The sequence below is a fragment of the Thalassophryne amazonica genome, chromosome 9 (genome assembly GCF_902500255.1).
Source record: "Thalassophryne amazonica chromosome 9, fThaAma1.1, whole genome shotgun sequence".
Lineage (NCBI taxonomy): Eukaryota > Metazoa > Chordata > Actinopteri > Batrachoidiformes > Batrachoididae > Thalassophryne > Thalassophryne amazonica.
Window position 1 is genome coordinate 56,419,951 of NC_047111.1, and position 17,707 is coordinate 56,437,657.

The window sequence follows — 17,707 nt, forward strand, 5'->3', positions numbered from 1 at the left end:
CAGCACCCAGGAGTAGACTTTACAAGGGAGGCTGCAAAGTGTGATGCCCCTGTAATTGGCACACACTCTCTATTCCCCCTTTTTAAATATGGGGTCCACCACCCCAGTTTGCCACTCCTTACACACTGTCCCAGACCTCAATGCAATGTTGAAGAGACGTCTCATCCAAGACAATCCCTCCACACCCAGAGCCTTCAGCATTTCTGGACGGATCTCATTAACCCCCAGGGCCTCGCCACTGCGGAGTTGTTTGACTACCTCAGTGACTTCCACCTTGGAAATTGATGAAAATCCTCCGTCAGCTTCCAGCTGTGCCTCTACTATAGAGGGAGCTCCAGTCTGATGCAGGAGTTCCTCAAAGTGTTCCTTCTAGCACCAGATTACATCCTCAGTTGAGGTCAGCCGAGTCCCAACCTTACTGTAGACAGCTTGGATGGTTCCCCGTTTTCCCCTCCTGAGGTGCCTCACCGTTCGCCAGAAGCACCTTGGTGCCGTCCGAAAGTCTTTCTCCATGGTTGCTCCAAAATCCTCCCACACCTGCTGCTTTGCCTCCCCCACAGCAGACGCTGCTGCCCTTCGGGCCTGTCGGTACCTTGCAACTGCCTCTGGAGTTCTCCAAGATAACATGTCCCGGAAGGACTCCTTCTTCAGTCTGACAGCTTCCCTGAACACCAGTGTCCCTTGAGGCACCTAAGACCTACAGGCCACAGCTCCTTGCTGTAGCTTCAGCAATGGAAGCTTTGAACATTGCCCATTCTGGTTCAATGCCCCCAACCTACACAGGGATACTAGAGAAGCTCTGCCAGAGGTGTGAGTTGAAGATCTGTCGGACAGTGGGCTCCTCCAGACGTTCCCAGTTCACCCGCACTATCCGTTTGGGCTTACCAGGTCTGGCCAAAGTCTTCCCCCACCCTCTGATCCAACTCACCACCAGATGGTGATCAGCTAACAGCTCTGCCCCTCTCTTCACCCGAGTGTCCAGAACATGCAATCTCAAATCAATTGATACGATCACAAAATCAATCTTCGGCCTAGGGTGCTCTTGTACCATGTACAATTATGAGCATCTTTATGTTCGAACATGGTGTTCATTATGGACAGTCCGTGACTAGCACAGAAGTCCAATAACAAGTGAACATTCGGGTTTAGATCAGGAAGGCTGTTCCTCCCAATCACATCTCTCCAGGTGTCTCTGTCATTGCCCACGTGTGCGTTGAGGTCCCCCAGCAGAACAATGGAATCCCCCACTGGAGTCCCATACAGGACTCCATTCAGGGACTCCAAGAAGGCCGAATAGTCCAAAATGCTGTTCGGTGGATATGCACAAACAACAGAGTGTCGTCCCCCCCGCCGTCACCTGAAAACGCAGGGCGGCAACCTTTGCATCTACTGGAGTAAACGCCAACATAGCAGCACTCAGCCGGGGACTGATGAGTATCCCCACACCCGCCCGGCGCCTCACACCCTGGGCAACTCCAGAGAAGAATAAGGTCCAACCCCTATCAAGGAGAGTGGTTCTGGAGCCGAGGCCCACCAGATCTAACTGGTATCGCTCCACCTCCCGCACAAGCTCCGGCTCCTTCCCCCATAGCAAGGTTATATTCCACACCTCCAGAGCTAGCCACTGCCACCCAGGTCTGGTCCGTCGAGGCCCTCGACTTTCACTGCCACCCAAAGGACAGCGCACCCGACACCAGCAGCTTCCCCTGCGGGTGGTGAGCCCACAGGGTGGCGATGGAAGGTCCATGTTGCTTTTCGGGCTGCGCCTGGCTGGACTCTGTGGCAAGCCCAACCACCAGGTGCTCGCTGATGGGCCCTACATCCAGGCCTGGCTCCAGATGAGGGCCCCAGGCTTCCTCCGGGCCGGGTCACATTTCCTCTACCTCGTTCTATCATGGTGTCTTGTGAACCATTCTTATTCTGGCTTCTCACCTGAGACCAATTTGCCATGGGAGACCCTACCAGGAGCACAAAGGCTCCAGACAACACAGCTCTCAGGTTCACAGTGGCACACAATCCTCTCCACGACAATAAGGTGATGGTTCCCGGAGAGGCAACAAACAAACAAACAAACAAAAAACCTTCATGCCTGGTACACAAGCACACAAAAGGTTTAATTTCACAATGGGTTATTGTGACCTGTCCAGGACACATCTGTGCAATAATCATGCTGTTTAATCAGCATCCTGATATGCCACACCTGCCAGCTGGATGGATTATCTTGACAAAGGTGAAATGCTTCCTAATATGAATTTTAGCAAAGTTGTGAACAATATTTGAGGAAAATAAAAAATTTTGTGTTCATAGAAAAAGTCTTTAATCTTTTACACTTACTCACAAAAACTGGGGCCAAAAACAAGCATATTCATATATTTCTGTTTACTATAGTTACTGATGTTCACTCCATAATCATATGATTTAAAAAAAAATTGGATTAAATAGAACCTGAGTTTCTTAAAAATCCAGAAATATTTTAAAGAAACTATGAAATTTAAAAGGTGAAAGCTGGTAACACATTTTATTTTTTTTAATATTTGTTTAGAAATACTGTATTGTATATACCTATCAGCTGTAAATTATCTTAAAACATTTTTGCTTTTTCATTCAATACATTGCCCTAACATGCTGAAGTTCCTAAAGATCGTATACATTGACACTATAAAAATATAAAGCAATGCTAAAATACCCTTGGCCGTATGAGCCTTGTGTTCTTTACAGTTTACAGTTTTTAATTAATTATTAAGATCCTATTGTCTTATGTACAATTTGTACATGTTCAATAAAGCCCTTCTATCTATCAATCAAACAATCAATCAAAAACAATATTTACATTTTAACGGCGCCTTACATGTGCGTGTACATGAGCTTTTGACAAGAGCAGTTGTGCAAATCAAGGAATATTTGTAGATCCACCCTGTGTGCATTTGCAGGTATTAATCAGATAAATTTAACTCCATAGGAAGTTATCTTTGAGTTACCAGACATTAGTGTACACGCTGACGTCCACAAAATGTCTTATAAATCACTCCTGAGGTGTTATTAGTGTAGCGGGATAAAGGTCCCAGGTCCTCATTGAAAAGACGTTCCCGCTAGCTTGGCTAACAGGGAATTACCCTTTGGCTGACCTGGTAGAGGAATGGTCTTTAGTGCGAGCCGTCCGGGTTTGATCCCACTGCTGTCCCGACCACAAAGGTCCTACGGTCACATTAGGTTCCAAAAACGGCGTTTTCACTAGCTTTTACATAATATATGAGAAAGGTGTTATTTCTAGCAAAAACAAAGCAAAGTTAACAGCTAGGAAATGTCGCCACCATGCTAACGTCCGCTAAATGTTTTGTGTTTATTGTTTAAATGTTTAAGTGTTTATTTCTCACTAACTTTTACATAATATATGAGAAAGGTGTTATTTCTAGCCAAGAACAAAGTGAAGTTAGCAGCTAGCGATACCAGGAAGTGATGTCACCCTGCTAACATCCGTGACATCATACTGAAGCAGCAGGACCTTCGTGGCCGGGACGGCGGTGGGGATTGAATCCACGCGGCTCGCACAAAAGACCGTTCCTCTACCAGGTCAGCCAAAGGGGAACTCCCCGTTAGCCAAGCTAGCGGGAACATCTTTTCAATTGGGACCCGGGACTTTCATCCCGCTACACATCTCCCCACCATTTTTGACTTTGTTCCGAAGTCACAGGTGCATGTTAGCATACTCTGTGACCCACATCCTGTTCGTGACACCAGATTGAAGAAGCAGGACCTTCGTGGCCGGGACGACGGTGGGGGATCGAACCCACGCGGCTCGCACCAAAAGACCGTTCCTCTACCAGGTCAGCCAAAGGGGAACTCCCCGTTAGCCAAGCGAGCGGGAATGTTTTTTCAATTGGGACCCGGGACTTTCATCCCGCTACAATACCATAAAAATAGGAGCAAAACGTGACTTTTTAACCTCTTAAAATACCTTCTAAAATAGGTCAAGGTTAGCCATTTTTTAACTTGTCCAAGGTCTGTGTCCCAATAATGTTCCCTGTGAATTTGAAGACTCTAGCAGTAAACTGACTGGACTTATGCTGAGCACAGACAGAGGAAATGCCTTCGCTATACCCAAATGGCCATATTTGATGGCCTCAGGTAACCATGAGATAATGTTTTGTTTCTTTACTTACCGTGTTTATTTGCTTATTCTTATGCCTGGAAATGAAATTGGTAAATTGGCATATTTAGTAGTTGAACTGCGCACCAGTCTGAGAGTAAAGATGATGATTGTGTTTCACAGTAACATTACCTGTACCCATGAGGCTTCGGCAACAGCTGGAAGTCGAGCACCGTCATATTAGGATGTGGTAGAGCTTTGCTGATCTGTGAAGAAAGTGTTGTAACAGAGTTTCAACAGCCCCTTAATTTACTAACCTGCAAACTATATAACACATTGTTTTGCATTTTGCATATGGTACATTCTGTTTGTTCTCCTTCACTTCCCACATTCAATTTGCTTCAGTGCAATTTGTGTGACAGCCCTAAGAATATGTGAAACAAACCCAAGTTGAAAGGATTTGCTCTGGATCGTGGCCTCCTGTTATGGACACGTTGGCCTCAACCTCAAAATAGAACTCTGGAAAAGAAAAAAAATAATTCCCGATATCAAGTTTTTAAAAAAGAATCCTGAAACTGTATCTTAAAAGACTCACCAGAGATTTTCACAGCCGTGGTTTGTATGCTGTTTGCGACTGCCTCTAAACAACTTGATTCATTTCCGTAGGGGTTGTTGAGGAAACATTTAATATTCTTTTGCATAACAGCCACATCCAAGCCAGGGAGCGCAGTTAAATAGAACAAGCAGTTGAACCTGTAAGTGTGAAACAGACAATTTTAAACAATTGTGTGGTGTTCTGTAAATACTGTGCTGTACAAAAACTGAGTAACTTGGGTTGAATAACATCTTGGCTATAAACACATGAGATCAAACTGGTGCCTCTATGGACAGTGATGTCTTCAGATGATATGATCTGTTGAGTGTAGAGAGCAGGTTAACATGAACCTGCAGAGGTGGAGGTACACTCTGGAGAGAAGGGGAATGAAAGATGGTGGGTGTGTGTGTGTGTGTGTGTGTGTGTGTGTGTGTGTGTGTGTGTGTGTGTGTGTGTGTGTGTGTGTGTGTGTGTGTGTGTGTGTGTGTGTGTGTGTGTGTGTGTGTGTATACCTGGTGAGATATGTCAGTTGTGTTCAGCTGATCAAGAAGTCAGCATTTGTCAGTTACAGATCATCTTATTGCCTACTCAAATGTTATATAAATCTATTTCAAACTTTAATACCTTGTGAAATTCTGGAGTGAGCATTGTGCCTGAAAAACAAGATATATGACAACACTGGTCACATTACATAAAACTGTTGCAGTCAAATGTGTTTATGTCAGCAACTTTATATTAGCAGCAGTACAGGTACAGTCAGATCCATAACGATGTGGACAATGAACACTGTAATTGTACTTCTGTACAACTTCTACAGTGGAGTTGAAATGAAACAATCAAGATATGCTTATAGTGTTAACTTAAACCTTTAATTTGGGGGCTGAAAAAATATATAAGATTAACCACTTTGGAATTACAACCATTTTAAACATCATCCCTCCATTTTCAGAGGCCATAAGTACTTGGACAAATTTAAAAAATTGCAAATACAAATCAGCACTTTTACAGTTTGTCTTCTTTAGGCAAGTCAGTGGCTACATGAATATTTACAAGTCACTGAATATCTTTTGTACTTCATTTACATCAGTTGTTAAGAACTACAAATAGCATGATCATCTGTGGCAAATCAGACTGGAGTAGGCAGTTCACAAAACCGGAGAGACCATGCAAGAAAGAGACTGATGAGGTAAACCACCAAGACACCCATGAGAAATCTGAAGGAGTTACAGGCTTCTATCGCTGTGATAAACTGTGCATGTTGTATTTTGGGTTCATGGTGTAGTGGAACAGAAAAATAATTTTAATACAAAAAAAAAAAAAATCAAATCTCAGCTTGACTCTCCAGTGTGCTTTCTGGCAAACTGTATGTAAAATTTCACATCATTGTTTAAAAAAATCCTTTTCTATACCACTTTCATGAAACTGTAGTACTGGTGATGCAACAGACATAAAAATGTACCACACAGTTTCTCCAGTCACAGCCAGAATAGCATAAAATTCCTTCAGAAATATTAGAGAGCCTTGGTGGCTTCCCTCACTGGTCTCCTATTTGCACATTCATTCAGTTTTTTGAGAAGTACCTACTCCACACAGATTGACCATAATGTACTAGTGTTTGTATTTAATAGTGATCAATGTAAATAAAGTCTAAAACATAATCAGTGACAGAAATGTTCATGTATCCATCCCTTGATCTGTCTAAAGAGGACTGGGTGAAAAAGTGATGATTTGCATTAACAATAATCCTTTTATTTAGTCTGACTATTTACAATATTAATACAATATTTTTGTTAAACCACTTGAATTAAAGATGCAAGTCTACACTACAAGCACATCATGGGTATTTCATTTCGACTCCACTGTGGCCACGTAGAGAAGCAAAATGACAAAAATTGTGTCACTGTCCAATTACTTATGAACCCGACTCATAATAAATATTGGAATCTTGGCAGGATATGGTGCACCCCGAGTGTTCTTGTTATTGATGTCAGTGAGGACACTTAGCTGCTTTAATAAAGATAATCTATGCAGACTTACCCTTGTTTGTGCATGAGGTGTTGTAAGGGTGCCTTCAGGGGGGGATCTGTGTAAGAGATCACAGTGGGTCTAAATGAAAGTGGCTCATTATTTCTCCTCTCTGATGCATATAGTTTTATTAAAAAAACAAACAAACAAACTAACTAACTAAAAGGTATTTAATTCCTGGCATTTTACAGTCAAGGTTGGGTAGGATTACTTTGAAATGTAATCCAAAAGTAATCAGATTACAAGTAATCCAAATGTATGTACATACATAGATGTAATCCACATGTATTCTTTCAAAGTAATCCTACCCAACCTTGTTTACAGTACACGCAAAAACATATCAGTGTTGTAAAGCTGAATGTGTTCCTACCCGGGTGCATGAAAGACCTCCACAGTGTGTAAACCGAAGCTGTCCGGAAGCACCTGTTTGAGCTGCAGGAACAACAAATAGCATTTACATTTTCAGCGAGTGCACACGGTCAAAGTAACACCAGTCTCATATAGTCTGATCCAACAGAGATCAAACATAGTCCAGCTTTTGTAGACTTCAATGATCATAATATCAAGATCTGGTGTGTTTGTAGGGGTTATAATGTAGTGAACCCTGGTCCTAAAAAAAAAACATCTTTGGAGCTGCTTTGTCACCGGTTTGTGACCTGACATGGCTCATGGATATTTAAGTAAATTAATAAAAGGGTTGCACACTTCCTTTTACATAGTCAGACAAAGGTAAGGTCAGTGTGTCGACTCTGATAACCTGATGATCAGATTAGACTTTTATTTTTTAATGGTGGTGGCAGGGACACTCACAGTTCACCCGCTATGCAAGCATCGATGACAAATATCAAGAAGAAAAAGAAACACAGAGGGACTTGTTCAAAAATACCTTCACCCTGCATTTATTCTCAAGCAATTTCCGCAATAAGGAATTAAAGCATTCCCAGACATTGCCTTCCAAAGCAGTGGTGTCTTACATGGATAACAGCTTTCGGCAGGCTGTGATGATTAATCAGGCTGAAAGGATGCAGCTATAGGGCGAGAGGTGGCGCACACCCTGGACAGGACGCCAGTCTATCGCTGGACCACAAATAGACAAACACTCACACCTACAGTTAATTTAGAGTCACTTATTCACCTAACCTGCATGTCTTTGGATGTGGGAGGAAACCCACGCAAACACAGGAAAAACATGCAAACTCCACACATAAAGGACCAGGTGGGAATTGATCCCATGACCTTGCTGTGAGGCAACAGTGCCAACCACTAATCCACCATGCCGCCCAGGTCAGAGTAAAAGCCTTCACATTCATACAGTGTACCGGTTTGTAAAGTTCTGGCTTCTGCTGCAAGATTATAAATTGGTTAGATTAGCTCCAAATAATACACACTCCAGTGCATGAGACCAAGAAAGGGAACTTTTGGACATCTTTACCATCATTGTGGCAAAGATCCCTTGTACTGTACCCTTTGCATACAGATGCAGGTTTGACGTGGTAATTTATAAATTAAATGCACTTAGTGTGTATAGGTCAAAGCCTGAAGGAGTCTATTGTCAAGACCCTTGAGACCTGTTGGTGGTGGTAGTTATCTCTGGATTCCAAAGCACAAAGTGGCATAGAGTCTACGACTCCCCCCTGGATGGGACAGCAGTCCAATGCAGGTTACCCAGCTAAAGCCAGTATCCATTTACATCTGGGTGGACTGAGACACTGCAGGTTACAGTTCATCTAGAAAGTATTCACAGAACTTCACTTTATCCACATTTTGTTATGTTACAGCCTTATTCAAAATGGATGAAATTATTTTTTTTCCTCAAAATTCTACAAACAATACCCCATAATAACAATGTGAAAGATGTTTTGTTGAGATTTTTGCATATTTATTAAACATTAAAAAACTAAAATCACATGGACATAAGTATTCACAGCCTTTGCCATGAAGGTCAGAATTGAGCTCAGGTGCATCCTGTTTCCATTGATCATCTCTGAAATGTTTCTACAGCTAAATTGGAGCCCACCTGGGGTCAGTTCAGTTGAGTGAACAAGATTTGGAAAGACACACACCTGTCTACATATAAGATCCCACAGTTGACAGTGCATGTCAGAGCACAAACCAAACATGAAGTCAAAGGAATTGTCTGTAGACCTCTGAGACAGGACTGTCTCGAGGCACAAATCTGGGGAAGGGTACAGAAAAATTTTGCTGCTTTGAAGGTCCCAATGAGCAAAGTGGTCTCCATCATCCGTAAATGGATGAAGTTCAGATCCACTAGGACTCTTCCCAGAGCTGGTCGCCTGTCTTAACTGAGGGATTGAGGGAGAAGGGCCTTAGTCAGCAAGGTGACCAAGAACCCGATGGTCACGCTGTCACAGCTCCAGCATTCCTTCTGGAAGGAGAACCTTCCAGAAGGATAACCATCTCTGTAGCAATCCATCAATCAGGCCTGTATGGTAGAGTGGCCAGACAGAAGCCACTCTTTAGTAAAAGGCACATGGCAGCCTGTCTGGAGTTTGCCAAAAGGCACCTGAAGGACTGTGCACCGACGCTCCATATCCAACCTGATGGAGCTTGAGAGGTGCTGCAAAGGGGAATGGGCAAAACTGCCCAAAGATAGGTGCACCAAGCTTGTGGTATCATATTTAAGAAGACATGAGGCTGTAATTGTTGCCAAAGGTGTATCAACAAGTACTGAGCAAAGGGTGTGAAAACTTATGTACATGTGATTTCTTAACTCTATATTTTAATACATTTGCAAAAATAAAAAAAACATTCATGTTGTCATTATGGGGTGTTGTGTGTAGAATTTTGAGGGGGAAAAAAATGCATTTCGTCCATTTTGAAATAAGGCTGTAACATAGAAAAACGTGGAAAAAGTGAAGCGCTGTGAATACTTTCATGCAAAATAGTTTTTATTACACACTGTGTGTTACCATTGTCTGGTGTTTATTATGCAACATCATGTTGCATAAATGTTGTTTGAGATGCAAACACTGTAACTGTCTTTATTTATACAGTATTTTTTATTTTGTACTCATTTCGCAAGCAATTCAAACACAAATGCAATTGTTTTGTAGCAGCCCTTGCAATGTTGTTGTACTTGCAGCATTTCTTTTGTTCCTGTACAATGGCAATAAAGGCTTTCTATTCTATTCTATTCTATTCTATTCTATTCTATTCTATTCTATTCTATACACACAAAATGGCATTATCCAAATACATATGACCTGACTGCAGACATGACATGACATGCAGAGCGCACACACACACACACACACACACACACACACACACACACACACACACACACACACACACACACACACACACACACACACACACACACACCCCCAACAATGACAGTGTTTGTGATTTGGCACTTTTTTCATGTGTTGCTGTTTTACCCAGTGATGGACGATGTCTGTGGCCTTGTTGAGCTCACTGGCTGTGATGTCACACATCAGCTTCACCTCATAATCTGACCACACTGCCGAAGAGAATGTTAAACAGCATACAAATTATATGTCAGCAAAAAAGAAAAAAGCTTTGTGGATTAAAATAAGAAATAACTTTCAAATAACAGTCTAACAATAATGTATTTTTGCAAAATTGAATTTTCTGCCTTAAACCTGGAAACGTTTGTTTCTGGACAGGTTTGTTTGTTCTCCTGCTTCTTTGTCTGCAGCGTAACTACACATTTGTGTGGGGTCAAATGTACCCCCCATGTCCTGCAGTTTAGGGGTTCTGAGTCTTGCTCAAGGATGCACACTCTAACTGCATGCCATATTTTCTGGATTATACATCGCCGTTTTTCACTACTCTGGTGGGACTTAGACTCTGTAAAATACGTTATTTTTGAGTGGACTTTTAATGTGACCAGTCCAAGGCACATTTGTGCAATAATCATGCCGTTTAATAAGCATCTTGATATGCCACAGCAGCCACGTGGATGGATTACAGACAGAAATAGTCCTGAATATGAATGTTCACATTTGTGAACAAAATTTGAGAGAAATAAGCATTTTATATATTTAGAAGAAATCTTAGCTCTTTTCCTTCAATATATGAAAAATGGGAACAAAAACGTTGCGTTACTTTTGTGACTATGAGTCTATAACTATATTAGAGGCCCAGAAAAGAAGAAAAAGACAGAAGACAAAATATTAGCCTGATAGCAATTGCAGATCTGGAAAAAACCTCCAAATTCAGAACAACATTTTGCTGTCTTAGATTTTTGTTGTTGTTATTGAAAAATACTGCAGTAAGAAGAACATTATGATGCAAAAAGAGATCAATCTCATAACTCCCAAGTGCCTTCTGGTAAACTTTAACTGAAATTTCATGTCTTCTTTTAATGAAAACACTTCACTGTTCCACTTCACTATGAAGCTGTATAAATGGTGACGCAATAAACAAAAGTTGTACTTTGCACAGCCCCTTAAGCCTATAATAATCCCTTCACAATTGGTGAAGGAATTGATTAATTCTTTGACTTGTTTCCTTCTTGCACGGTTGATTAGTTGTTGTTTTTTTTTCATAACTGTCTACTCCAGACAGATTTACCATACTGTTTATAATTCTTAATGATCAATGTAACTGAAATCCAAGACATATTCAGTGAAAAATCCATAGACACATCACCTGATTGTCCAAAGAAAGCCGGCTGTAAAAGTGATGATGTACAGTAGATGTGTTATATTAAAGGGTACACATACTTATGCATTACATCACTTTGGCTTTGATATTTTAATTTAATTTGTCTTGTGTAAGATTATTTTTGGTATGAATTTAAATTGGCTAATTTTTAAATTTTAGCTGAGAGAAACATTGATTTTGTCAGATTTCAGCCCGGATCTGGGGTTTGGAGTCCATTTTTGCCTCCTTTCTCTTACTCACCTTCTGCTCCAGCTTTGATTTACTAATTATTTTATTTTCATCATGTGTTTATTCCCTGTTCTATTTTGCTTTGTTACTTTGTTTCTTTGTTACTTTTATACTTTGGCCATTGTTCAGTTCCATTCTAGTTTTGTTTTGTCCGTTTGTCTGTTCACTATTGATTATTAGTTTAGCATTTGTCTGTGTTGCTTTTCTCATTTAGTGTTGCTTTTCTCATGTAGTCTCTGTTTTTCTTGTAGTTTGTTTAGCCACTTTGTTCTCTTAGTCAGTCCCAGTTTAGTTTCGTCTTTGCATTTATTTTCTTATTATTCTCTGATTAGTTCTCATGTAGGTTTTTCTTCTGTACTTATTTTTCTGTACTTATTTTTCTCATGTTCATCTCAGTTCTGTTCCGGTTCATAGTTGTATTTTACTCTTCCTAGGTTTCCGTTTGATCTGTGTTCTCTGTTTTCCTCACATCCGTCTGATTGTGTTCCCACTCCACATCACTGCACCTGTCATTGTGTCTTTGTCTGTCACTTTTATGCTGTGTGTTTTGTGTTTTCCTTCACTCACTCTCTTGGCACCTCTTCACGTATCTCTGTCTTTTTATCACTCCACCTTGTGTTGTTCTCTGTATCGTGCATCATGTATCATCTTGGATTCATCTAGCCACACCCCTTTCTAGAAACCTCTCCCCACATGTGCAGCTTGTTTACCAATCACTTCCTGTTCTATTTAGGTCCATTGTGTTCACCTCCTCACTGCTAGTTAGTTGTACTTCACTGTCTTTGTCCCAGCTGTGTTCTCTGCCTTTTGCCTGATTGCCAGCCTGTGTTTGACCCTGCCTTGTTTTTTTGTTTTTTTTGCCTTTGTCTCGCCCTCTTATCTCTCTGACGCCATGTTTCTGTGAACTTCGCTCGTTGTTTGAATACGCTCCAGCCTGTCCTTTTTCTGTATTTCTGCGACGTTGACTCCCTAACTGTGTACCGTACCTCTGTCTGTGATTTTTGGATAAAGCCCTTTTACTCTTACACATGCGTCCGTGAGTCCTGCATTGGTATCCAGCCACCCAGTGCTTGCAGTCTTGACAGATTTCTTTTTTTGTGACATGAAAAAATTAAAATGTGTAAGAGATGAAAGGTATGTAAACTTTCCATATCTGCTGTAAGTTCAAAATTTGGTCTTTGCTATATTGATAAAACTGTTTGACCTATGTTCCTCCAACTTTTTAGGCTCAATAAAAAGTCCTATGGTGCCAAGAAGTATGATTAAAACTCAGAATCCTGGGTGTTTGAGTTGCCTCAAAAATGCAACTGTCCAACCACGAGCAGCAGATTAGAGGGCCTGTCGAAACAATCATATTTACCGGAGTATAAGTCACACCTGTTAAAATGCCTCTTAAAGGGGAACATCCCATATATAAGTCACACTGGAGTGTAATTATAGGACCTTCTTTCTCCATCATCAGCTCTTTAATTTAGGATTTTTGTGCATTGGTGTGCATACTTTTTATTGTTGCATACTTTTTATTGTTCACATTTATTCTTTGATTATTGGAGTTTATTTTGTTTCATTCTTTGATTCCTGAGAATGTCCTATATGAATAGTCATAATTATCATTATTAATGAATATAGGAATTTTTGGTATATAAGTTGCACCAGTGTGCCATAGAAGTGACTTATACCCTATAAAATAAAGTATGCTGTTTTAAAGCCAGGATAGTGATAATTTATACAAAGCTTCTCATATGAGGTGCAGTTTATTTCCTGAAATTACGTGACTTGATTCATAAATATTAAAGCTTTAAAATGCAAAGAAACACTTTTTTAATCCAGATTCACCGTGATATTCCCCAAGGATGACACCATGTCCAAAATATTAATTTACTTTGGTTTCTTGTTTTTTTGTTTGTTTGTTTTTTAAATAGCCTGTGTTTTTGTTTATATGGTATCAAAGATTTGAAGGTTTTTGCTCTCATTTTCCACCTAAATGTTTTTGAAGTATTCCTAGTTGTCTCGTTGGCCTCTGAGTGTTTCTTTGAGTGTTTCTTTGAACATTTGTAAAAACCCAGTTTTAAAGCTTTTAGATTGTGGTGTTTTCTGTTTGCTCACCACAATGCAGGCTGTGATCAGGAATTGGTGCGCAGGTTTTAGTATCCCAGTTGTTCTGCTCCCACTTCACGATGTCTCCCTCTGTACAATAAAGTGATGTCACTTCCTCTCTGCTACGTTCTTGTTGCCATAACCGAAACAGAGACAGAGACAGGGGGCTTGAAAGCTTGCTAATGCCATTCACAGCAGGTGCTTTGCCCAGAATTAGTGTTCCATTTGGGGTCAGTTCAGAGCACGAAGTAGCCATCTCCACATCACCTAGGAGGACAGGAAAGACCACAGCTCAGTCAGTGCAATGGCACTTAGGGATTGGTCCTACATTCAGTGTATGACCTGACCTTTCAACCCACTGTGTGGGCCTGATTCACCAGCTGTGATGTTCAACATGGTTCCATTGACATATAAGGCACGTCTGCTTTTTGTTTTGGACCAGGTCAGGCAGACGGAGTGCCACTGATTCAGGCTGAGGGGGACAGAAGCCTCCCACTCCGTACCCAACAGCGAGACCTTTAAGCTGTCCATGGTTCCTTCCAAGCGCAGCGTTCCTTGACAATCGTAATCGAATGCTATCCATGATGAATTTTCCTGGATTACAAAAGCAATGAAATATCAAATGTGCAGCCTTAAGTTTGTCTGCAATTACTCGGTACCACTTAAGGTGACGAAATGACACGTAGTATCCAGCGTCATTGTACCATGGCCGACACTAAAGTTAATTATGGAGTTCCACAAGGTTCTGTGCTAGGACCAATTTTATTTACTTTATACATGCTTCCCTTAGGCAGTATTATTAGACGGTATTGCTTAAATTTTCATTGTTATGCAGATGATACCCAGCTTTATCTATCCATGAAGCCAGAGGACACACACCAATTAGCTAAACTGCAGGATTGTCTTACAGACATAAAGACATGGATGACCTCTAATTTCCTGCTTTTAAACTCAGATAAAACTGAAGTTATTGTACTTGGCCCCACAAATCTTAGAAACATGGTGTCTAACCAGATCCTTACTCTGGATGGCATTACCCTGACCTCTAGTAATACTGTGAGAAATCTTGGAGTCATTTTTGATCAGGATATGTCATTCAAAGCGCATATTAAACAAATATGTAGGACTGCTTTTTTGCATTTACGCAATATCTCTAAAATCAGAAAGGTCTTGTCTCAGAGTGATGCTGAAAAACTAATTCATGCATTTATTTCCTCTAGGCTGGACTATTGTAATTCATTATTATCAGGTTGTCCTAAAAGTTCCCTAAAAAGCCTTCAGTTAATTCAAAATGCTGCAGCTAGAGTACTGACGGGGACTAGAAGGAGAGAGCATATCTCACCCATATTGGCCTCTCTTCATTGGCTTCCTGTTAATTCTAGAATAGAATTTAAAATTCTTCTTCTTACTTATAAGGTTTTGAATAATCAGGTCCCGTCTTATCTTAGGGACCTCGTAGTACCATATCACCCCAATAGAGCGCTTCGCTCTCAGACTGCAGGCTTACTTGTAGTTCCTAGGGTTTGTAAGAGTAGAATGGGAGGCAGAGCCTTCAGCTTTCAGGCTCCTCTCCTGTGGAACCAGCTCCCAATTCAGATCAGGGAGACAGACACCCTCTCTACTTTTAAGATTAGGCTTAAAACTTTCCTTTTTGCTAAAGCTTATAGTTAGGGCTGGATCAGGTGACCCTGAACCATCCCTTAGTTATGCTGCTATAGACGTAGACTGCTGGGGGGTTCCCATGATGCACTGTTTCTTTCTCTTTTTGCTCTGTATGCACCACTCTGCATTTAATCATTAGTGATTGATCTCTGCTCCCCTCCACAGCATGTCTTTTTCTTGGTTCTCTCCCTCAGCCCCAACCAGTCCCAGCAGAAGACTGTCCCTCCCTGAGCCTGGTTCTGCTGGAGGTTTCTTCCTGTTAAAAGGGAGTTTTTCCTTCCCACTGTAGCCAAGTGCTTGCTCACAGGGGGTCGTTTTGACCGTTGGGGTTTTACATAATTATTGTATGGCCTTGCCTTACAATATAAAGCGCCTTGGGGCAACTGTTTGTTGTGATTTGGCGCTATATAAAAAAATTGATTGATTGATTGATTGATTGACACAAAAATCTGTGGCAGCCGTAGCCAGGTATGGATCAATGAAGGGGTACACAGAGGTCAAAAATTAAAAAAAAAAAGTTATTGGTTGAAATAAATGGAATAGTTTTTACTGTGTTGAATGTTTGGTCTCCAAAATAAAGGTCAAACAAGGTCGACATCCATTGGATTCTATGACATGATGTGACATATGTTACCCCATAATGAAACAACTAAGCATATATATATATATATATATATATATATATATATATATATATATATATATCAAGAAATAAGCATGGTGAGCACTTAACGTAAGAAATGAACTCTTAAAACAAGATAAAATAACCAACTCTTCTAAATCAGTATTTTTTTTTTTTCTTGGAAAGAACCAAATAATTTGCAGTGTTTTGATTTAGTTTAACCCGGAATTTATGGCAGTTATTCATTCAGAAGCTTTTTAACATAATTCCACCAATTTTTGTCATCTTCTGTGCTGTTTAAAAAAGTATTCACTTTGGTGTGTGTATATATATGTCAGGTTCTTGGGTTTCTGGGTGGTTGTTGGTGTTCCATCTATCTCTTGCCCTGTCTCTGCTCTATCTTTCTGCTTGGGTTTTCGCTGTCTGGTTGTTTCTTGCCTTTCTCTCCTGGTTCTTTGGTGGGTGTCTCTCTCTGTCTGGCCACACCCCGGTTCTGGGACTTTCTCCACACACCTGTTCTGAGTTTACTATTAATCACCTGGGTGCTTTATAAGCCTCACAGTTTGTCTCTGTCCTTCGCCAGATCGTTGTGCCTTGTGCCTTCGCTTCCAGCCTTGTTCTTGTACTCTAGCCTTGTTTTGTTGCCTTATCGTTTTTTTGACTTCCTGCCTGTGTACTTGGACCACGCTTACTCGCTTGATGTTTCTGATCCTGTTGCTTTGTTTGGACTGCCTTTTTGTGTACCGACCCCAGCTTGTTCACCAAGTAAACCTTTCGTCTCCTCTAAACTGTGTTCCAGCGTCGTGCATTTGCGTCCAGCCCATCCTGCCTATCGAGCCTGATTTTATATATATATATATATATATATATATAAGCAACCCACAAAAAATCTGACATTTCAAAAAAAGTCAAGTTTGGGAGCATACACTGACGCAACATCCACAACCACCCAGGCAGACAGCCGGTCTTTGAAGAAAAATGTGAAATAAATGTATGTTGTAACTACTGTTTTTAAACAACTACATGGAAATCCAGGAGACATTCTCACTGATTAACACAGGTTTGATACACTGGAAAATGTACAGTCAGAAAAAATGGATGTTTTTAGTCCAGGTGTATGTAAACTTGTGTGTGCAAATATAAGTGACGGTACGAGAAGGATAAAAGTTTAATATATAAGGTGACATGTTAATACCTGGAGGTGCAGCTTGACACAGATGGTGAATGCCTGCAGGGTGGAAATGACCACATGACGCTTTAGTGTCCAGTGGGTGCATCCAGAGACAAAGTCGGCCTTGTGCCCCCAGAGGCTGTACTGAGGGGCTGACGCTGACGCTGAGACACACACACACACACACACACTTTACAGTAAATCATTAACACACAGGGCTCAATGTACATCTCACGGAAGCAGCTTTTATCTAGTCAAATTTCTACGTCACATTGTCAATATATGCAAGTTGGAATCAAATCAAAGCAAATCAATTTTATTTATATAGCGCCAAATCACAACAAACAGTTGCCCCAAGGCACTTTATATTGTAAGGCAAAGCCATACAATAATTACAGAAAAACCACAATGGTCAAAATGACCCCCTGTGAGCAAGCACTTGGCGACAGTGGGAAGGAAAAACTCCCTTTTAACAGGAAGAAACCTCCAGCAGAACCAGGCTCAGGGAGGGGCAGTCTTCTGCTGGGACTGGCTGGGGCTGAGGGGAGAGAATCAGGAAAAAAACAT

The 17,707-nt window shown here is 41.0% G+C and overlaps 1 protein-coding gene and 1 long non-coding RNA gene across 2 annotated transcripts in view; both read right to left on the reverse strand.

Moving 5' to 3' along the window:
* LOC117517922 overlaps nucleotides 1–4,814 on the reverse strand; it is a 29,136-nt gene extending 24,322 nt beyond the window's left edge. Inside the window, exons 1-4 of the mRNA XM_034179055.1 lie at nucleotides 4,683–4,814; nucleotides 4,533–4,606; nucleotides 4,280–4,353; nucleotides 4,161–4,185 (exon numbers count right to left, since the gene is read on the reverse strand). Coding sequence (XP_034034946.1) covers nucleotides 4,161–4,185; nucleotides 4,280–4,353; nucleotides 4,533–4,606; nucleotides 4,683–4,788 — 279 coding nt within the window. The 5' untranslated portion in view covers nucleotides 4,789–4,814. The remainder of the gene's footprint in view (nucleotides 1–4,160; nucleotides 4,186–4,279; nucleotides 4,354–4,532; nucleotides 4,607–4,682) is intronic.
* A 2,266-nt stretch (nucleotides 4,815–7,080) lies between these two features.
* Nucleotides 7,081–13,815, reverse strand: LOC117517154. Its single transcript, XR_004562668.1, has 3 exons — nucleotides 13,695–13,815; nucleotides 10,109–10,191; nucleotides 7,081–7,139 (listed from the first exon to the last, which is right to left on the reverse strand). It is a non-coding gene; the product is annotated as an uncharacterized LOC117517154 (long non-coding RNA).
* Between the last annotated feature and the right edge of the window lie 3,892 nt (nucleotides 13,816–17,707).